Here is a 22,579-nt window from a genome sequence, read left to right as displayed (position 1 = left end):
CAACTGCGACTCGTTGAAGAGATTAACTCGCTTGTTCCGTTGATTAATTTGTGGCACTCATCGTTGTTTGAGATGATTCTGCCCACTGTACATATTTGTAGTTGTGCCTTTAAATCTCTTCTATTGTAAGACGTAAAACTCAATTTAGTAGGTTAATGATATGATTGTCAACTGATAAAACCAGTCTCCTATACAGTGTTTATTCCAAAATATGCCTTTACTGCTTCCGTAAGTGCCATTGAAAAGACAGAATGCAATGGCGAAAGAGAATTATGCACTTAAAAAACAACTTTCCATCTACAAGGAAATCAAGAGCAGGAACCCATAAGAGAGATGAGAATAGTGTAGATAACTAAGAATCAACCATATTTTCTCTGGAAACAATCGACAAGGAATGGTCGAGAGCACGTTTAGCTGATTCCACGTCCTTTATTGTTACTGGCTTAGTTCTCTGAACATCAATAAATCGATGAGAATAATGTGATGAGGTTAGGATTGTTCAGTTTTAAAAATGCCAACCTGTTTCGTGGTAGGGGATACGCGCTCAAGGATAAGCTTCCACAATGGTACACCATCATCAGGATTCACATCCATAACAGGGCACCATCTTTTGTGTGTTTTCACCGGATCGAAGACCTCATATCTGGTGATTTGTGAATGCAAGAAATAGAATAAGGAGACTAGAGTTTACTTGTGCAAAAGAAAACAAGAAATCCACCCTAGAACAAAGTCCCTTGCACAGTAATCGCAAACAGCAACGTATAGCTTCTGGCCACCGATTTTCTCTGTTTCGATTGACCACCCAAGTGATGCTCCAATAAAGGGTTCCTGTGATTCGGGACACTTTGTCTCCGAAGTCCTCCAGACAAGGTCGTCAGGAACAACCTAAGAAGTCAAATTTTTATAAAGCGAATGTCATATTTGTTCTCAACTTGAGAGAAACAACGCCTACGTTAACAAATTCCGAACATCCACATCCACTGCATTAAATCAGAGGATTAGCTTTGCACAACAAAAATGTTGGAGCGAATATCAGAGCAGTCTTCTTTTATTTGTTTAGTATAACCGTAGTCCTTGACATTAGTGAAAGTCTTCACAAATTCACAAACAAAAAGGAATTCACAAATGTCGAAAGAAATTGAGGGAAAATCATGAACGAGAAAGAAATAGAGGCGAACTGTTCTTACATAGTACCCCTAGATGCATACATCCCATTTCATTGTTCTGCTTTGTTAATTCATATTTTAAAAAAAAGAAATCCGTCAGTACTTCATGACTTCTTCATGCTTTCAGTTTTAAGTTGTCCAGACGACAACAATGTGGCAGCGCTTCGAAGTCGTAGTATTATAGAACACGAAAAAACATTTACATTATCAATTAAGCCTAATTAGTCAGAAAACACTACACTGATGATGGGAACAAGTACAATATCGACAAAAGACAAGAAGATGTTAATAGAAATTTCCCAAAGGCTTAAGTATTAGAAACATCGACAGTAAGTTTGCTTTCATGACGTCTCTTTGAGCGATAAAGATGCGACGAAATATTGAGGCACTAAATTACTATTGGCGAAGAATGCACGAGATCTATTGCCGGTGACATGTTCCTTGTGGCGCCATGCAGTTGTTTTCACGTATGTCACAAACGAACACACGAAAGGCATTCTGAGAGCGCCATTAGCTCACGCTCGACACAAACATGGCGAGGGGTGAGGGATCCGTGTAAAACAGACCTTCATTTGGAGAGAAAAAATATGTGAAAGTTGTTTTAATTAGAAACTGAAGTCAGCAAGCAAAAGTGATACCTTTGAAAATATTACTGTGATAAGCATCATGTAATTATCAAAACACATGCTACTACCATAAAACTTGTAAAGGAAAATGTGTACTAACACGACATTCATCTACACAAAAGCTTGCAAAGATCCCTGAACAAGCTCAAAAAACAACAAGAATAAGAAGCTTTGTTCACTGTGGAAAACCCTTCCAAACCCTTACACAAGCTTAGGAAGCAGCAAGACCTAGATACTTTATTTACTGTCAAAAAGTAATTGCCTTATAAATGGTGACGCTGTGAGGCCCGCTTCAATTGTGAGCTTACATCTCACGATCATTTCCCGAGATGACCAAATTTCTGAGTAATAGTTTGATATCAGCACGACTCAAACTTATTTCTTACTGGCTAAAATTGAAACAACCACTGTAAACAACACCAACAACAACACCACTATAAATAATGCAAACTACTAAAGCGATCAATTCTAGGTACTGATAATGCTGATAACAGCATTTGTAGGCGAATTACTAGCTGAAACAACAAATAACGCCTAACCACTGCGCATAACAGAGATATGCAGCAAAATACACTTTACTATTAATTCCCTAAAGATTCATTTTCAAGGTTTGATTTAGAAAGACGTTACATTACAAAGTTCTTCTAGTCCAAGATCAGGAATTCTTCTGAAAATTTGCAATTATAAATAAAGCAAAATAATAGTGGCACGCCATGACAGTTCTTTCTAGTGCAGAGGCAGTATTCTTTAACTTTGCGTTTTTTAGTCTTTGTTTTCCTCTTTCTTTTAACTCAGAAATGATTCCTACAACTTCTTAATTATTTAAAGTTAAGAAGCAGAATTCCTAGCCTTAGTTTCCTGAAACATCATTCAGCTACAAAAATCTGTCCAGAAATAAAATAAGGAAGTAATAAAGAATTAGAAACAAAAATAATGTAGGGAACAACTGGTCACCATGTTCATCTTCAATCCTTCCACATTGAACGTTGATATTTTCGGTCGTACAATGTCATTCAAGAAAGTCTCATCAACGTCATGTTTGAATTCAAGAGGTTTTGATCTGTACAAGCAAGTAAGTACATGTGAGTTGACGATGTTTTCACGAATCCGCCTAAAAGACAATTAAAAAAAACAAAACAGCACCAAAACTTCAAACCGAGCTTCAAGTTTAACTGATTTCTTTCTATATGAAAAAAGGACTCGTCCTATTCATCACAGAATAAACTGAAGTACTCGCCAAACGTGTTTTCGAACTACTTCAAAGTTAACGCCTAAACTTCATATGTACAAACATATGACACGAAGAGCAAGAAATTTCACGACCAAAAAATAACAATTTAATCAAATTGAACAAAAGGGAACCATTTACCACATTGAGGGTCCACAGACTTAGCAATCAGATAGATATATCAAGACCAGAAATTATGCTGTATAGATCGGAGTGGAGTCTTCGAGAAACCCAGAGTCTCGCTGTTAGGTCTTCTAAGATCTCTGTTTTGGATGTCAGTAAGGTCAAAGCTATTAAATGTAAGTGATTCTAAGTCGGAAGCTCTGCAAAATGCTTCCTTTTCGTAATACAGTTAAATTCTATATAACTACACAGTAACGTCGAAGAACACATCAGGGAAAGAGGGGTAAGTCTACCCTGTAACAGATTTGAACAAGTTAAACAAGAGGAAACCGTACCTGAGACATCTATTGTAAACACTTATGTTTACGCTGGTAATTTTCGGCAAAGTTGTGCACAGAAACTGTTTGCAAGCGATGCATTGTGCTTGATCCCGTGCTTTGCATTCCCAACCATGCACGGCTAATTCTCGTGGACTTATTTCATTTCCGGCCCATAGCTCAAACTGAAATTCATTCTCGTGATTGATTTGCAAAGTAACCAGACGCCACATGGCAGTCTGAAAAACAATGGTGAATACATTCATTGATTCAGTTCACCACCTCTGTATGGCATCAAATTGAATTTCGCAGGGCTCATTACAGATCATAAATGTAAACTATTCATGAAGTGAATGAAAACGACCAACATACCAACCGTGTACGACTTCACTAATCGCTTGTAGGTGAAAAAAGAATCAACACTAGCTTTCGATCTGAAACTATTTGTTCTTAAGTGAAAAAATGCCTTAACCTATAAATTATTCTAATAATAATAGCAACTGCAAAACATTGACACTACCGTTTCAAGTATGGGAATAATTCACAGAGCGTACCTTTTCGGAGACGAATTCGAGGAAATCGCTCGTATCAGAGATGAAATTCGCTCGCACGCTTTTCTCTTCAGCTCGCGGATCTCTTCGATGGGAGTTCCCGTTAATTTGCAGCTAGCAGGACTGTCCGCACTCATTCTGCTGCGGTTTACGGACACATCATTAAAAAAAGAGTGAGAGTAGAACAAGTAGAAGTAATGTTCCCACAATCTACATACACAGAAGGAGCAGATACAGCGCACCGAAAAAAACTGAGGCAAGCTTTAAAGGATCCAAGATTGTGTAGTGGGAGGGGTCCTGGAAAGCAATTGCCTCGTTCGTTTTACGGTGGCGAAAGCACCGCCCCGCCCGGGAACCAGCCGGTCAGTCGATAATGTTAATCGATAACGGGTGGTGTCTCGTGAGTTCACTGTTTTAAGTGCAGGAGCACTGGTTACATCTTCTTTCACTGAGTTTTGCTGGTGGTCCAACCTACGCATGTGCGTAGAATCTTCGGGGCCGCCGTTGATGTTCGGATATGGCGCGTTCTGGGCAGTTATCGATCGGTTTCGATTCGAGCCGGCTGCCAACACTAAGCTGTCCAACCCCCTTCGCAGCGATGTGCTCGACCTTAGTTGCACAGTCTCTTCTGCTCTCTTCTATTAGATCAATGGCACTCGATTCGAAAGCCCTGTGACTTTTTGGTGATTTTCGTATCTCGCACATATCACCGCTCATAATTCACTTTATTTGTTCGCGTTGGTGTGGATCGGTGAACCTTAAGTGTTTCCCTCGTTTTCAGTGTTATCAACTATTTTCTGTTGATAGGATTTTCGCTCTGTGAGAAAATGTCCTGCAGTAGTGATGAACAATCCGATAAGGAGGTAAGTCAGATAGGATCAGTCAGAATTTTCCCGTCGGTTTTAGTACTTTATGAATTTACATCCAAATTTTTCAGTGTCCGCTTTGTATGGAACAACTCGAAATCGATGACCTAGATTTCTACCCCTGTAAATGCGAGTATCAAGTGAGTTAACATGAGACAATTTTCAAAAACCTATCCCAATCACTTTGTTTCTGTTTGGGAGGGACTAATCTAAATAGCAATTCCCCGTTGAGGTTGCGACATACTTCTGTGTAAGTTTCACTGTGTTTCAAGTGTGTCTGCGGAAAGTGCCAGGTGTGAGTAGCTGGGCAGAAATCGATATTAGATATAGCATATGTTTTATGCTTCTAGCAGTGCGTGACAGCAGAACAGGCTGTGTATCACCAGCATGACTGTCACTTCGTATCAGCATAAAGAGTTGATGTAATTCTCCCACTAAATGTGAAGAAAGTTAAGGTATAGGTACGATTTAGACGTTTTTTTTAAAGGGGGTTGTAACTGATCCGAGATTTTGTTGATGGAGATGTTGAGGGATCAAATTTGCTAACTCTTGCGAATTTTCTGTTACATATGCACGTCGCTAGTATCTAAAGCAGTCACATTTGTATGTTTATAAGTTATTCGTGTTTCTGCTTCTTTTGCTCAGTATAGCATTATTGTATAGCTCATTGCAAGGTTCAGAAAACTTTAATTTCACCACTAATATATTCAAAGTTCTCTCTGAACTTCCAAACATGGTTGAAATAAAAAGAAGATTTGACACATGACATAATATGAATTTTTCTATTTGAGGTTAACATATCATTCTCGTTCAGAAAAGTTCATATTTACTTGAGGTGAACTGCTTCAGTCAGTGAGAGGTGTAATTCCGATGTTTCGTGAAACCATTATAGGGTTTGTCGTCATAAAATATGATATTCCTTGCATTTCTTGTCCAACTATTCTATTCATGCCAGAGCGGGTCTAAGGTTCAGATTTATATTTATTACGGATACTTGCTTCATCCTTACGGGCAGTTTCATCAATTTCCCGAAAATAATGTTACTCGTCATTGGCTTGTGAAATAAATGGCAATAAAAATAAAATTAAGTTCATAAATTGAGTACAGGAGTTAGTTTAGTCTGTTCTCAAGGCTAGCATCGTACCTTATCGTCCTTACCGGTGACGACTTCGCCGTTGATAGATATTAATAGCGAATAATGACGGTCGTTAAGACTTTCTCATCGAATGAAATCGCCAGTGTTGCTAGCCATCATTCCAAGCCCTGGCAAGAACATAACATAGAGAATGCATGCAACAACGATATGAGCACCATATCCGTTTTTTCTAGAACTTAGAAAATCGATCGGGATCTTCTAATTGAAATCTGCTCTTTTTAATCGTAGTTGTAGAGACCTCTATACAGCTCAAGAATTTCTGAAATTCTTGAATAACTCGAAACACGAACTCTACCCAATGTCAAATGTAAATCTTGTTTTTGCAACTGCCGCAGAAAAACAACCCCACTCAAAATGTCTGCCGAGGTATCGTGAACATTTGAGATGCCAAGGCATTCCTAACTTCGTTAGATTTTCTCATGGATACCTCTTTGAGAGTTTTCTTTATCTAAGAATGTGCGTACTAAAACAAGCAGCTTTTAGCCTTTCTTTGAGATTTTTATTTCTATGAGGGAATTCATTCATGACTTCTAGGAATTTTGCATATTTATTTTAATCGACTTGAAATCTCCTTGCTCTGTTTGGAATGTGTTGAGTTGCATTTGTACGCTAAGATTACAGTTGTGCAACGCGAAATTGTGCTGAATGTTGGGTTTATCATGACTCAATCGTGACCATAATCATCATCATCACCGTATCAAATGTGTCTGATAAATCTTATTATAAATCCCATACTTTAGTGCGCCAGAGGCGATGAGTTGGGGAGAAATTAGTATAATTAGAAAAAATTAATTTGAATTAGTATTAGTATACACTAAAACATTTTGCATTAAAAAGAGAAATCTGTCACTATTGGGATCCGTAGTTGCCTGACCTTCATGGTACTTGTCTTAGCAAATCTCTGAATACAATCATATTTGGAGCTGTTATACTGTTTGCTGAACGTTTTCTTTCTTGAAGAGAAAAGAAGTTCCTCATATTGAGGGAAGGCATTGATCTGACGAATATAATTTTCTGAACTCTCCTTGGTTTAGCCACTTAGTACAACTTCAGAGCCGCAGCTTTTCTCGCACTCAGTCTTTAATCGAATAGCGACTGCTGTATCAGCAGTTTCGTAAAGGGTCGAGAATATTTCTCTGTATGAAACGATGTAAAGTACTTTCCGACATAATGGAGATATTAATCGCTTCTATGGGTTTTGCATTCATATGATTACAGTTGACTTGGTATATGTAGCGCATGCCCAGTTATGGGCTTTCACATTGATGTCATTCCGTAAATTTTTGTTTTGCAATGATAATGTTTTGATGAATAACTTTTCAGTCCGCAAACAATATTTACTTTTTTTTTGTTTCAGATTTGTAGATTTTGCTGGCATCGACTGCTTACGGATGAGAACGGTCTATGTCCTGCGTGTCGACAACCATATCCGGAGGATCCTGTCACTTTCAAGGTAATTAATTCATTCACCGGGGAAGTGGCTTCTTTAAGCCTTGTTTAACACCATCTTCTAAAGAGCAGAAACTTCTTTTTTTTCGGCCTTGCTTAACAGGTCCACCATTATTGAAAATCGGACTAATGCATGTAAATGGTTGAGGGTCTCCTGTGTGCACAGTTGAAGTTTTTTGCTTTTCGTCACTCATTCTCACATTAGACGTGTTATTGATTGGAAAGGGCCACTGATCCTGATATTAATCTGATGGACTTCCTTTCTTGATGAATAGTGATTGCTGAGCGGTCCCTATGGTATGTATATACTGTGGTGTAGATCCGAAAGGTATCCAGAAATCCTGATTTTGGTGTTAAATTAAATCGTGGTATAATATCATAAAGACAGGGTTACCAACTATCTCAAAGAGCTACCTTTTTGTTGAGGTATTTTCTGACACATTTCTACACGTGCAATGGCCCACTCCACGCAGTAAGGTTTTTAGAAGCAGGTTTATGTAGCGTAGCTGTATATGTCGCGATATGCATTTCACTTTGATGTTCTCTTGAAGGAACCTGTTCTGAACGTCATTACTTTTATTGAAATGATGGTCTGTCGTATGTAACAGGTTCTAGGTTGTAACAGGTGAGTAGCATTCAGATAATGTTTGAGGCAAAATAATGCTCGCGCTGAATCCAGTGGAAAAAAAACCGTAATAGGTGTCTTCCTTGTGCTAGATTGTTTCGCTTCTAAGAACAACTGTGCTAACAACTCAGTATTCTGCTCTTATTAGTAGCTATTCAGCTTTTTTCGGTACCAGAACATATTAAATATTAGTCCTTTCCACAGCATTATCGCATCTCGCATCCATTTGCCTGGTTAGTGCAAGACGCAACAAATCAAGTTGCAGCGATAGGGAGAAGCCGGACCGTCCTCAGGTGAAGAGGATTTAGCTCTTCGGCATGCAGCTCAACTGAGGAGGATCCCCCCGACAATAGTCCAGAAGTGCAGGGTGTTCCTTCCCCAACCGTCCAAAAGTGAAAAGGTCGGAGCACCCCTTCCGACTATGGCACGCATAAGCGGGGCTGCTTATTAAGTTAGTGTACTGTATAATTACATCTTTCTTCTTGGATTACTAAAAAGAGAACTATCCAGTGCCTAGAATGTATTTGCAAATGTCAGTTTGTCCAAATGATTTCTGTCAATAAACTGAGCATCCCTATATTGCATCATAGACATGACAGCGGGATTTTAAAGTGAGGATATGCATCCGTTTGTAAGATAGACATGATCTTTTAGCTTATAGCTTGTTCACAGCCTGAAGGGATATGATATTTGCTGCAGCAATTTTTGATTGTCTAAGCTGTTCTAAGCTACAACGCGGCTTTTATTTCAAAAGAAAACTTCATAGGCAGTGTGATTTCTGTTAGCACATTCCTCTATTTTTTTCACACAGTAACACAACGGGAGTAGTTAGGCAGTCACTATGAGTACTTGTACACAATGCGATATAAACATTATGTCATTTAAAGAGCTTGGAGTCGGTCGTTTAGAGATTGTACATGGTTACTTTCTTACATTTATAGCGGTTTCTGTTTTAAGAGAACGCTCGTAGCCATATTAGAACTGGTAATGGAAAGATCATGTAATTAGCGGTGGTAATAATGAATACGATATTTAATACAAAAAAGAAAGAATGCGAGACTGATATCGCCTTGGGAAACAAAAGTTAGGGAGGAGAAACCAATAGTTGGCTGAGAGAATTTTTTGACCTGTACCAATCTTGTGCGTTACAAGCAAAAAAGTGTTCGAAGTGAAAATTGCAACTGTGGCATATTTCGGTGCATTTTCTAGTATTTGTTTTGCTTTTTACATGTTAGGTTTCCAAATTGTACCCATTATTTTGTTGTTTTTCCCTTGTGTCTTGTGTTTTGTGTTTTTTGTGTGTAATATGTCTTCGTCATCAAGATGACTAACCGTCTTGGCGGAAATTTTATCTTGACGATAATTTTATTCTTGTACATCAGGTGGAAAGAAAAAAAAAACTGTTGAATAGGAATGCAACGAATGTTTTGTTCCAGCCTTTATCTTGTGCCGATGTTCAACGGATCAAGGACGAAAAGCGAATGAAACAACAAGCGGAGAAGTTGCGCATTTCTGAATCACGAAATCATCTGGCAAATTATAGAGTCTTGCAGAAGGTTAGTGAAGGTATTTTCAAAATGGGTTACATGTGTCTTTTTTGAATATTTTCTAACGTTCCTAGCCGCGTTCAGAACCTTGTTTATGTTGTGGGATTGTCTCCGCGAGTGGCTGACCCGGATACGTTACGGAAACCAGAGTATTTCGGCAGGTTTGGAAAGATTCTCAAGGTGAGACGGACTGGTGAGACTTCTCCTTACTTATTTTCCTTGGAAAATCCTCTACATATTTCTTGATTTGAGATAGAAAAGTCTATTTCAGATTTTCAAAATTCTTACTAATAAGAATATACTATATAATAATAATAATAAGAAATACTATTGTCCATTCCACCTTGATTGCCACTTATGACTGAAAAGTAGTAGATGGCTTATGCTTCCTAATCATTAGTTTGTTGCAAAATGCAATAAGAATATCACCGTAGGAACTACACAACTTTTTTTCAAAAGTATATGGTTCTGTGCGGTAGAGGTTGCAAGTCTGTAGTAGACATAATTGTACGGATTATTTCTTTTCCAGTGCCTTATTTTTGCTGCTATGAATCTATCTTTATCTAAGAAATGCAGTTTACAGGTTGTAGTAGGTACTGCGCCAACGGCAAATCATCCGCATGCACAGCCTAGCCATACAGCTTATGTGACGTATAGCAAGGTGGAAGAGGCTTTGCGAGCCATACAAGTATTTTTTAACATCGGTTCGCCTACTTATAGATATTGGTTAACAGTCGTTTTAACTACTTTAGGCTGTTTGTAATGCTCAACTAGATGGTCGAATTGTGAAGGCCTCGTTGGGTACGACAAAATATTGTTCGTCTTTCTTGCGAAGTCAAAAGTGTTTCAAACCGGTCGGTTACCAGCTTCTACTCTTGCCTGGGTGCTTCCAGAGTTGCTAAAAGTTTTCTCAAGTTTTTTTTTATAGGAATGTATGTACTTGCACGAAATAGCTGATAGCGATATCAGCTTCACAAAAGAGGATATGCACATGGGAAAACACGCTGAATATGAGAAAAGGTAGATCTTACGGTTTTTCTTAAATCAGTGCCTTTGGAATACTATTTGGAAGGTTTGCCAGAAGTCACTTTCTATCAATAAAAATGAAATGGAGTGGAAATTTTGTTGTTCAAAATGAATATGAGAGTTGATTAGCACGTAATGTGGATGTAACCGAAATAAAACGCGGTTGTTGCTGCAAACTCTGGAGGATCGTCAATACTGGTTTGGTTACCTCATTAGTCATTCGGATGTGCTAGTTGGTTTTTGACTGCATTCTCGAGTAGCTTAGACTAAGAATAAGCTGCTAAAGTGTTAGACTTCCGTGCTCTCATTGGGCTTAGGAAATTGAGTAGATCCTGATGCACAATTCGTATTGGTGAAATTGGACGGATCCTCGTTCACCTTTGTAATTTTGTGCTTATGTAGATATTACGTTGATACTTTCTTAATTTCTAAATTCTTTCATTCCATTTTGTGAAAGTATTTGTATGCAGAGCATCGAAGTTTGAAAAAAAAAGTGTAGGGACGCTTTAGCGTAGGAGCCCAATAATGTTGTTGATGCACCACTGTGAACATACATTAGTTGAATTATTTCCCGAATACCTGATTCTGTCGCTTAAAATATGGTAGTTCATAAAGTGAAAGTCGATTTTCTCATGAGAATGTTGAGCACCTTTGGAACTCCGTGATTTTATTTCAGTGGTCCTTTAAGTTAGTTCTTTCAAAGGCATCTATCTGAATATTTCTTCAATGTCATGTCTACTAGAAGTAACAGCTTAAAAGAATGGATTTTATTTGGGCATTTGCATCAAATTCATTAGTTTTATGTCAATGACGTTTTTTTTTTCAGATTGATTGATACGGTATTAAATAAAACTGTACCACAAACACAGGAGAGGCGGACCCAGTCAGTCTACATCTTCTTTCTGTTCGTTATCGATATGTGCTAGTCGTTTTCTTTTTCAGAGCTTGGGTTAATAATAAGAATAATATATGTTGGGAACAAAATGGAAGCGAAACAAGTGAAGAGACGGAGAATACGCGTGATGGGGGATACAATGGCGGCGATGAGGTGAATTATGTTAGGTTCTATTCATTAATCAGCTATTTATCTAGAGCACCTGTTAAGAACTTGAATTGACCGAAGCGCTTGCGATAGTTCTGCATTCCGTTTTGGTCTGCAGTTACGTTTGCTGTCGTTGTTCGTCTTGGTTTGTCGAGTGTCGTACTAGTGCAATATCGATGTCTTGAAACCCTCATGCAGATAACGCTGAACATGGCTAGCTCAATATAAGATCAACGTTGTTTTGAGTGTGGTTCAAGCACAGTTCATAAAGGATAAAGTTCCTGGCGTTAATCAATTCGCTTGAGATGCGCCAACACGTTCACTTCAATTCAGAGTCGTTTGAGGTTACGAACGTGTAACTGGCCTATGCAGTGACTTGCGGGGGCTAGCCGATGTGTCAAGCCAGTGTTTTTATCCTCCCAGACAAGTCTGGTACCAATTTATCGACCCCGGAGGGATGAAAGGTTTGGTGAGCACTAGGACGGATTCGAACCTCCGATCGATTGCGTATACCGATTGCGCTACACCCGCCCAGCACAGTTCATATCTACATATAAGTGGATTCTGAAGAGTAATTTTATGTGAGAGAGATTTTGAATGTTGAAGTATTTGGAAACATTGTTAGCTATGGTGGAATTTGAAGGGTGATGATTTTGGACATTTCCCACGGCTTTATCTAAAAATCGCGCTGGAATGTGGTTGTAATCCACTCATACTGAAAAACTTCAAGTTTTGAATAGATTCAGCCAATGGAGAAGCAAATTTGTTGCGTTATTAGAGATATTTGGAGAAGCGTTCATATCTTGCCTGGAGCTGTCACTTAATTTTTTGTACGGAAAAGTCATACACAGAACACAGATAATATAGCTGTTGCATATTGGTAGTTGCAACATGCAACAGCTATATTATCTGTGTTTGGTTTTCAGTGGAAATGGAATATTAATTTATATCACTACTAATGACAGGTGACAGGTTGTTTTTTCCGCTCGATTAGTGAATGAATGATATCTGAAATTAAAGGCATCACCCCACGAATCTGAGGTGGTGCAGATTTCAGGTGGAGTATTCGTATATGGGATGGGAGACTACGGAGAGGTGGGTGATTCCGTCCATTTCTTCCTAATTGCCGTAAAAAACGGCCCGGAAGATACGGCTTCATTCGTTTTGGCGCACCATTTTGTACAAGAGGTTCGATTGGAGCGCGCCAGTCTTGTGCGGCGCCGCATCTTCCGATCCGTTTTTTTTATAGCAATTAGCAAGAAATGGACGGAATCACCTCCCTCTCCGTAGTCTCCCATCCCGTATACGAATACTCCACCTGAAATCTGCACCACCTCAGATTAGCGGGGTGATGCCTTTAACGGGATTTTGAGACCTTGAGGGATGAATGTGTTATATAGCAATCCATAGGTGAAATTCACTATCGAAACAGACCACTTCAAGTTTTTTTTTTTTAACATGTGGACCTAGATACAGCTATGATTATAATGTGGCGATTTGTGGTTCCAGAGCTTAAAAAACGAAAGTAGGCGACTTAGGGCGAAAAATTGTTTTTCTTTTCCGGTCAAAGTAGAGGGACGGCCCGAAACTTGTTCATTCGCGTAAAACATCACTTTATCCTTCGAAAGGAACATTCATAACAAATCGTTTGTTTGGTTTTCTGTTGCGCACACGTACATGAGGGAACATACATATAACGGTAAATGGTTGTAACGATGTATTTTGCGCATATTTCCAAAATACTATTATATGCCGATGGATTTGTTTTTTTCTTTAGGTTTGCAATTAATAAGCATAAAAAAAATATCTCTAATTATAGTGCAGCTCGGGATTCTATTGTGCTCTTCTTTACCGTTTGAAAAATTATCTTTTTGAAAAACTTAGTGGAACTCTGTTTCCAATTTTCAGTTTATTTTAATATTTGCAGTCTCCTTCTGGTGACCCCACTCCGTCAGAAGCATTTGGATCACGGGAAAGGCAGTCTTCACACGATAAGGAGAACATTCCGAAGCGCAGCAAAGTTAAACAATCGAGTCCACCGTCCGTTCCAAACACGCCAGCGGTGCCAACTCCTCCGCCCTCGTCGCCCCCACGAGAACCTACTCCTCCGTCACTTGTATGTTTTTTTTTCATTTCATTTCGTGTGCTTTTACTTGAGCAGTTAGTTCGTTTACTTCTCTCCTAGAAACTTTTATAAATTATTATGAATTAACAAAAAAATCGTTTCTATTGTTATCCAAATAGTCATGATATAGAGGAGACACCTAACCTTTCTTTCCTTTTATTTCGCCTAAGAGCATTGATATATTAATAATGGTATGCGTTCCTTGCTTTCCGCTTTTTGTGAACTGTAGGAGATTCTATTCGCACGCTGAAATTGCTTTTTCTTCATCTTCAGGATTATATAACACCAGAACCCGAAACAGTTTCTGAAACCAAGCCGCCCTCGTCGAAAACAGCAGAGCATTCAAAGCCCTTTAATTCTATTTATAATCAAGACACAGAGTCAAAGTTATTGCGGTATGTTTTGTGTTAAAGTTAATGTCATACACTATTTTTAAACTTTTTTTTTATCTGGATGAGCTGTCACAATTGCAGGTTATTATGCGGAAATGAAGACAGCGGTACGGGTATGATTCCTGCACCTGCACCAGTCAGTGAGGCGCCGGCGCCTCTTGTCAATTGGCAAACTCTTTTGGGTTTATCACCGCAAACCACAATGAGTAACACAACAACACCATATGCTTCTTCAATGCTACATTCACCAATGACTCCACAAAAGACTCTAGTCACGACGCCGCCACCAGGTGCGACATAAAGTGAATTCCGGAATTCTCAGAACTCTTGGTTCCGTAGATAGTTTTTTGTTTGTTTCAAGGTCTCGGAGGATTTACGTCGGATGACGACCTCGGGTTTGATCCGTTTAACGAGTCATCTAAAGGTCTAGCGCGATTGCTAGAGGAGGAGGAAAAGATTAAACAACCTACGTAAGTTTTTTTTTTGTTTGCTGTAAAGCACGACCTGAAAATAATTATTCTAAAAATCTCGGGTCATATTGATGTCGTTACCCCGTACAGTCATTGTCAAAACGGAAAAATAGTTTTGCAACGGGCAAGTTATTAGGCTGCTACAGTAGTTCTCAACGTTTGTACGTTTATGCCTGTCAGTAAAATGTTGTCAGCTTCTTTCAAGCGAATATTTTTGCTAATTTCCGAAACGGATAGTAAAACTAATGCTCTCAGGTATTATTAGTTACTTTCCCTTGTCTGTTATTATTTTGACGATGAACACCGTTGTTTCAGGTAGTAGATTCAACGGTGTTTGTCAGTTTTGTAGAGGTCCCAAATGCTACTTAAAAAAAGTTGGTCCTCACTCACTGAGTAGTTTCGGATTCGTTGTCAAAAACTCAGCTTTCTTGATCAGATAAGGAGTTGTGAGCCTACAAAGGCATGAAATCGAAATTGTTTTTAATCAAGACAAGCTTGTGCGGAAAGCAAAAAAGTCTTTAGAATATTTTTGTTTAGAATTGCTTCCTACGTGAACCACCACTTACTGATGCAACAACAACAACAACAACAACAACAACAATTGTTTTCGCTACGAGATCTGTGGAGCCGTCCTGCCTCTCTGTTTCCCGCAATGAACACCACCCAACCACAGACGACACCACTTGATATGTTTGCCGGCTTGATGACCAGTCACCAACAATCACAGCAGCAACAACAACTTCATCATCAATTGCATCAGCCACCTAACCACAACCATTTACAGCATAATCCAACACATCAGCAACAACATCGGCAACAATTTGATCCATATTGTGCACCTCCACCAGGTTTAACGCCACCACAACGTCCTGCAATGACATCGCAGTCTATCTCAGAGTGGCAGGAAGGGTTGAAAGCGTTGTTGCCGAATGTGAATGTGCGTTTCGTGAGCGATTTGGAGAGCGGTCACAATGGCAGCAATCTCCACCATCTACATCAGCAACATACACAACACTCATCACTAGGAGCAAGATGGCCGCCGTCTGCATACGGAGCGGACGTAGCTGGACGTTCAAATCCACACCACATCGTCCCTCATGCAGTTCCTCCTCCACCCGGTTTTTCGGTGCCGAACCGATGAGTAGTGATGATGCATTGATTATTCCCCTGACCCTTTCTCCTATTCCCTGATTTCTTCTTGTCATGTTACCAGTTTAGGTCGTGTAGCGAACAGGCTACATTGCCGCTGTGTACCATGTCATCCCCTCCCTTTACCACACCACCACCTGTCCCCAACCCCCTCGTCATTTCACCATTTCGATGTTCGTTTCTTCCATCATCGCACATCTTCCTAGTCGAGTACGAGGTCGTCTGATGGCGTTTCACGTTAAGGGTCTCGCCTTCACCGAGCTCGGTGGGGTTATTTGAATAAAATTTTCTTTTCAAAAAGTTTCGTACTCCCTTTTGTGGAAACATGTTATATCTGCAGAAGTGGTCGATTTTGTAGCTTTCTTGGTTTTAAAGTTCATGTGTAAGATGGGAAAAACAGTAATAGCGTTCGGCTTTCGCTAAGCCTGCGTAATCTTTACGAAATGTTATATGAGTAGTGGTCAGGGTTGGCAAGGCAGCTTTATTTGACCCATAATTGAGGTTTATTTGCCTCCTTTATTGATAACTGCAAGGAAAGTACTTTTAAGAATACAGTGGAAGCGTTCAGTCACATTCAAATGACCTGCAAGCTTCGACGAAAATGACTAAGATTGACTGGCAGTTTAGTAATTTTGGTTTGCGACCATTGTTGAAAGGTCAGAAGAGGAACCTCGGTTCTCATGTGGCTATTTCCGCATTTTGATGAGTTTTAAGATTTACGTAGTTTTGAAGTGAAAATATCGATTAGAGATTGGTCGAAGGAAGGAAATGCAGTTTTTCAAGACCGCTTGGTGAACTCGCTGCAGAAATCTACTTATCTCACGATTGGTCCATAATGACTATCTGTAAAATAAAGTAATGCCTCGGTATGATGCAGCTGTAGAGACGTAGGGTGTTAACCAAATAGTTTACATTGTGTTGGATTTTGGTCGCGAAACAGTGCTACCGTAACTCGATTGAAACGATGACGTAGAGGAAGAACAGTAGTGGTAGGTTAACATTAGAGGTGCACTCTTGTTTACGTGGGTACGGCAGAAGAGTAATACTGTTTTTGGCAAATTATGTGTGTAGTAAATTTATGAGCATTTAATATTATGTTACAATCATATTGCATGTAACGTTATATATAGTAGGGTCAAAACGACATGAAACACGGTGCAACGGCGTAAGCCTTTTCTCTCGAGGTGGTGCGGTGGAGCGTAGCGGTTAGGAACGTAGTAGAACCCCTGCTGACACCATTCATCACTACAGTTTGGGATGGTCCCATCTCAGTTCCAACTGCTGCCTCCACCGCGCCGTTTCGAGCCCCTACGCAAATGCACCGTGGTTCATATCGTTTTGACGATATGAACCAGGGTGCATTTGCGTAGGGGCTTTTTGACGCGACAGCTGAGAATTAGTTGATTATCTGGAAAACTACGGTATACTTCGATTTATAGGAATTTTAAGGAGAACTAGTGTTTTGTAAAACATGCAAGAAAGAGTTTAAGAACTTCAAAATAGAATATAAGCGGTGTGGACTATGCCATTGTCTAAGGAGTAGAGTTGATGTGGTTTTTTGCATTATTCCGTATCAAGAATTGCATCTATACTTCTAAACGTAACAACTGACTTGCAGGAGATGAATGGTCAATTACAAATAGCCGAACCGCGTGTTTTTGAGAACAAATACCACATGTTTGTGTTTTGTTTGGATGAAGAAATCCCATTATCGTCTGGTAATTTGTTTACATAACATAAAGAAAACCCATGGAGCTCAGCGATATGTTTGCGTAATGCATAGTTATGAAGTTTGTGGAGTTTTGTTGGACTATTAAGAACTAGGGAAGGATGTGATGGCAAAGAAATTCGGCAGCTTTTGTGTCAAGGTTTCGATTCCCTGCAGAAGATCTCCTCCTATAAGGGTCGATAGTTCTAGATTCAAAGGAGGTCTGGTAGTTTTAAGCATCACATTTTGAAATGACGTGAATTGACGCTGAGCAAGTTAAGTAAACGAGAGGGTTTCCATGGTGATGAGAAAACGGTGCTGTTACGACAAACATTGCAGTGCTTATTCTGAATTGTTGGGTGCAACGGGAATGGTTGGCCTTGGGAGGAACATATTGGAAAATACGTATTGAGGGATAATTTGAAGTCGTTACGAAAAATTTACAATATACTCTATACTTCGCACATACCATCTGGTGTTATTCGATCAATAAAATCATGCTGCTGTTTGATCAATAAAATCATTTTAGTGATGCTAAGAATAGAATATGGACGATAAAATTCAAAGAGAAACGTATTAAAGGAAAAAAAAATCACGATATTATCAAATTACCGTTGGGATATAAAGTTGATTTGTTTTTCTTGATCAGTCGGAGAAATGTCAAGTAGGAGCTGCTTGTTGCACATGACTGCCCATTTTTCCTATTTTTCTTTAGAAAAGGAAAAGCATATTGTCACTGTCATTGTTTATAGGTGTATTTTATCTAGAAAATCTTAAACGGTAAAACATAATCCTCTTCTGTATGTAGGATCCAGAAATAGCTATTACAAGCAGTAGATTTATTCTTTTGAAAATGATCATTTGAAATTTGGAGATTGATTGAGTTTTATGGTATATGGTGGAAAGAAAGAAGAGGAGCCCACACCGTACCACTGGTAGGAACAGGGGATAGATTATAGCTGATATTAAGATAGTTCGTCGATAAAAGAGGTACAGTCGATTGAGGATGCATGTTCGCACAGTCGATTGAAAAGCAGCGGTAAGTGATGCAGCCTACAGCAGGATGGTAATTTGTGCTATGCAAACAACAAATCGTATGTAGTTTCCATACTAATATCTGGGTAGATCGGACGTACAGTAGTGTCAAAACGAACTGCAGTGAAGCACACCGCAGTTGCGCAAGGGACCCGCCCCAAAGCGATGCGGTGAAGCGCAGCGGTTACGATCGATTGAGGATGCATGTTCGCACTTTGCACCGCAGCAGCTCGCTATGGTCCCATCTCGATTCCAACCGCTATCTCCACCGCACTGCTTCGAGCGCAACTACACCGTGTTTCATGTCGTTTTGACTGGACTGCATATAACAATCAGACTGGAAACCCACAGATTTAGATTTGCGATCAGATATGAGTACAGTCTGCGATCTCCGAATGTCTTCCATTGCGATGAGCCTTTCTTTAATTGGTACAAGGGAAAGAGGTGGAGCGTTATGCATAAAAACAGTGGTGATAAGGTACCCGTGCTCGGGTAGGTACACGCTATACCTCTACGGCGAGCAAAATCGTACATAGAGCAGAAAGATCGCTCCTAAGTGACAAATAGCTTTCATATTTGAAAAGCAGAAAAACGTTTAAGAAGGCGGCAGATCATCATTCGCAGATCATTACCAGAGGTGAAGCTGAATCAGCCTTAAATCCTAAGCGTCAGTCCTAGAGGATCGACGACATATAGACTAGAAGTACTAGCAGAAAAGGAAGACACGGCGCAGCCGGTCAGAGGTCCACTGTGGTCACACGGTTCGAGACCGCCCTAGTGCCGACCAAGCCTCTCATCCTTCCGGGGTCCATAAATAGGTATCAAACTTGTTTGGGAGGATAAAAACACTGGCTTCATTATCGGTTGGCCTCTTATATTATTTTATTATTAGTTACCAGAAGTGCATAGCTAACTCATGTCAAATGTCGATTCTAGCGCGGCAGAGTAACCCTACCCGACTACCTTAGCAGCGAAACAGTAATTGGGCAGGGACGTGTCGCGATCGTCGTGATAAACATAGCCATTGACGATTGTACGGGCACTAATTACGGCGCAATGAAGAGCTATTTTTCTTGCTTTTGCCTTTTAATTTTTTTCTTCTCCATCAATTTCTCCTCTCCGCTCTCTTCAAAGGTTGCGATTCCAATGGCGGAAACAAAACTGCTCATTTGAACATGCGCATGGCTGTTGAAGACTTGAACGTTGCAATCCCTTGTAGACAGTTTCCTTGATGAACTGAGCCTTTCGATATACTGCCGTCCATTTTTACTAGTTATGATCGAACGTTTTGTTATACCAGATCAGTGGTTTAGCAGATCATGCAAGATCAATGAATAGACTTGAAGGGATCATCATGTGCGATCCGTTCTCCAACGATTTTGATGCATCAACAGCGCTTGAGCGTTCACCGACTGGAGGTGACGAGGATATTCATGGAAGCCTTGAGGATTTCGAAAGGGCACTTGTTGCTGAATACCCGGAGATAGCGCAGAAGATATGTGAGCTCGATCTGCAGCCTGGAGAGAAAAGTCGAAAGTGGGTTTTAGCGGCCTCAGTTCGTTAGGGATTAAAGATATTTTTAAAACTGTAGTTACAAACCATTCTTGCAGACAGCAAAAACGTGAACGTATTGAGCGCCTTCAATTAATGACAGCATCAGGACGGGAACTTTTCGAGAAGCAAGTGAAACCGCAAAAAAGGTGATCTGTTTTTTTTTTTTTTGCTGATTTCAGTTGCTTAAAGGCATCACCCCATTGAGGTGGTGCAGATTTCTGGTGGAGTATTCTTATAAGGGATAGTAGATTATAGAGAGGAGGGTGATTCCGTCCATTTCCTCCTAATTGCCGTAAAAAAACGGCCCGGAAGATTCGGCGGGGCACAAGGCTGGTGCGCTCCAGTCGAACTTCCTGTAGAAAACAGTGCGCCAGAGCGCCTGAAGCCGTATCTTCCGGGCCGTTTTCTTTACGGCAATTAGGAAGAAATGGACGGAATCACCCCCTTTCCTTAATCTACTATCCCTTATAAGAATACTCCACCTGAAATCCGTACCACCTCAGATTCGTGGAGTGATGGCTTTAGTATATGCAGCTCTTTCAGCTAGTTGGGAATATTATGTGATCTAATCGCCTGAGGCGATTGTCCACATCTTCGCCAGGATGAGTCGTACTTGGACATATTAATAATAGCTCTGCCCAACCTTTTCGATCTTCAGCAAGAAGTTGCACAGAATCAAACCATTCGCCGCTTTTCCATTTCTTGCCTAACTTTACTTCTCAACTCAACTGCCTATCCCCGACGAGTGTCCTCACGTCCTCTTTCTCCACCGCAGTCCAGAAATTCCGTTTTCAGCCAGTCGGCCTTTTCTAGCTTGAACCCGACAAACTCTTCTGGACTCGTTGAACGAGGCGATTTACTGGTCTTCTCAATATATGACTAAAGAAATGAAGACGATTTTCTGTAGCCACTTTCGATGGCGGTGTTGATACTTCCACGTCTCGTCCGCTGGTACACCACATCAAATTCCGCATAAATATCCTCTTTGTGCCATACCATAGGTCAAAAGTAGTCAAGCGGCCGTCTAAGAAGCTTCTTTTCCGTGCAACCTAGCCTCTTCATCACCGTAGACGGTGCTGCCCAAGTCTCCGATCCCGCGGATAGGTAGACTCGCAGCTTGACTTCGTTGGTGATGAGGGTCGACCACAGCCATTTTGTATATAAATATATAAATATATATATATATATATATATAATATATATATATATATATATATTTTTATATATATATATATATATATATCACTAAGTTGATTTTCCATCAAAAGGTCACATTTATACAACATATTATAATCGGCTACTTTCAACAGACATATGTATATTTTGGTATTCATTTGATCGCTCTTTCTAGCTTGGTGAACCTGTACACTCTTCAAAGCCAGTGGTCAGTAGGTCCAATGTCTTTGCTTTACCGTGCTCTCAGAGAAAGTCTACGAATTGAGGTTTGATAAATGAATGTGTATCCATTATTGCGAGTTTTATGACTATGCAACATCCAGATTCACATACGCGCCTGGAATCGAATTGATCGCATTGCTCAAGGCTATCTTGTGGCATTTGATCGACACGTAAATGTTGTACTTCGTGATGTCGATGAAGTCGCCTTGCCCGGACGGTAAGCTTCCAGCGAATCAACTGAAGATTTTCGGTATAAGATTTCAAACCGTTAAGATATAGTTGCACATCTCTGATTCTTTCAAGAAGAGAAGAGCGAGCGTTTGGTCGCCGAAGGGCAGAGAAGCTGTATTTGCCCATAGGCATGCGTTGGCACTCGAGTGGAACATGGCCACGTCCATTAGGCACCTGCCGAAATGTCCTACAAAGACGCATCCCTTGTTCAATGATAAAGGGCGATGCTGTAGTACTGATACGATTAATGACGTAAATAATTGCATTTGCGTGTTCTTTTAACCTCTCGCGTTGCTTTATCTTTTATCGCTTATCTTTTCTTACCGGTCTCTTTCAAGTCTGTCTTTTAAGCTCAAGCTTTAGTGGAATCTCTGCTCAGGGCTGCAACAAATAGACTTCTTTATTTGCGTTTTTTCATTTCTTCATCATATTCAAGCCTCATAATCACAGCACTACTTATGTGCTCACGTTCGAATTTATTCAGTCATCAATTTTGAAACCTTTTTCCATACTGCGTCGCTCAGTCCAAAAGTGGACGATCGTTATATTATACTTTCATTTCGAAATGGAAGTGAAGGTAATGTCTAGCCATCGGTACTTGTATATGTCCGGGTACCCGTAACCGGTCTACCACAACACACTTAACATTGCATAATATGCATATAAAGTGTCTTAAAAAATGTTAAAACCCACGTATCATCGATCTTTATTCTTTGATAGATGATGATAGCCAACAACAAGATAAATCTTATACGTATTTCATTAATAACATATAGTGAAGTCGGTTGGAAGACT

General features: G+C 39.9%; 2 protein-coding genes across 8 annotated transcripts; one reads left to right on the top strand and one right to left on the bottom strand.

Annotated features, from left to right (window-relative positions):
* Positions 1-352: 352 nt before the first annotated feature.
* RB195_002120 (uncharacterized protein) lies at positions 353-4,148 on the bottom strand (the record flags this gene model as incomplete). 2 transcript variants are annotated; one of them, XM_013436064.2, is made up of 7 exons in its annotated part: positions 353-451; positions 520-643; positions 719-885; positions 2,747-2,903; positions 3,479-3,645; positions 3,837-3,894; positions 4,015-4,148. In XM_013436064.2, 7 exons carry the CDS (start codon positions 4,146-4,148, stop codon positions 353-355), a joined length of 906 nt encoding a protein of 301 aa, XP_013291518.2. The 2 variants fall into 2 exon arrangements, with proteins under 2 accessions (XP_013291518.2, XP_064055096.1); XM_064199215.1 differs by having other exon boundaries at positions 3,479-3,639.
* Positions 4,149-4,838: 690 nt separating this feature from the next.
* Positions 4,839-22,040, top strand: RB195_002119 (uncharacterized protein; the record flags this gene model as incomplete). Of its 6 annotated transcripts, none has more annotated exons than XM_064199214.1 (21): positions 4,839-4,874; positions 4,949-5,017; positions 7,391-7,486; positions 9,544-9,663; positions 9,739-9,834; positions 10,238-10,342; positions 10,407-10,508; positions 10,583-10,674; positions 11,507-11,563; positions 11,623-11,728; positions 13,650-13,838; positions 14,121-14,242; positions 14,321-14,529; positions 14,601-14,709; positions 15,247-15,646; positions 17,477-17,576; positions 19,948-20,137; positions 20,212-20,301; positions 21,507-21,597; positions 21,655-21,770; positions 21,857-22,040. In XM_064199214.1, the coding sequence occupies 21 exons, from the start codon at positions 4,839-4,841 to the stop codon at positions 22,038-22,040; spliced, it is 2,679 nt and encodes an 892-aa protein (XP_064055091.1). The 6 variants fall into 6 exon arrangements, with proteins under 6 accessions (XP_064055091.1, XP_064055092.1, XP_064055093.1 ...); XM_064199212.1 differs by having other exon boundaries at positions 21,827-22,040; XM_064199213.1 differs by having other exon boundaries at positions 19,918-20,137.
* Positions 22,041-22,579: the final 539 nt, after the last annotated feature.

This window comes from Necator americanus, chromosome IV, assembly GCF_031761385.1.
Source record: "Necator americanus strain Aroian chromosome IV, whole genome shotgun sequence".
Lineage (NCBI taxonomy): Eukaryota > Metazoa > Nematoda > Chromadorea > Rhabditida > Ancylostomatidae > Necator > Necator americanus.
This window is presented reverse-complemented; position numbering and strand designations above follow the sequence as displayed.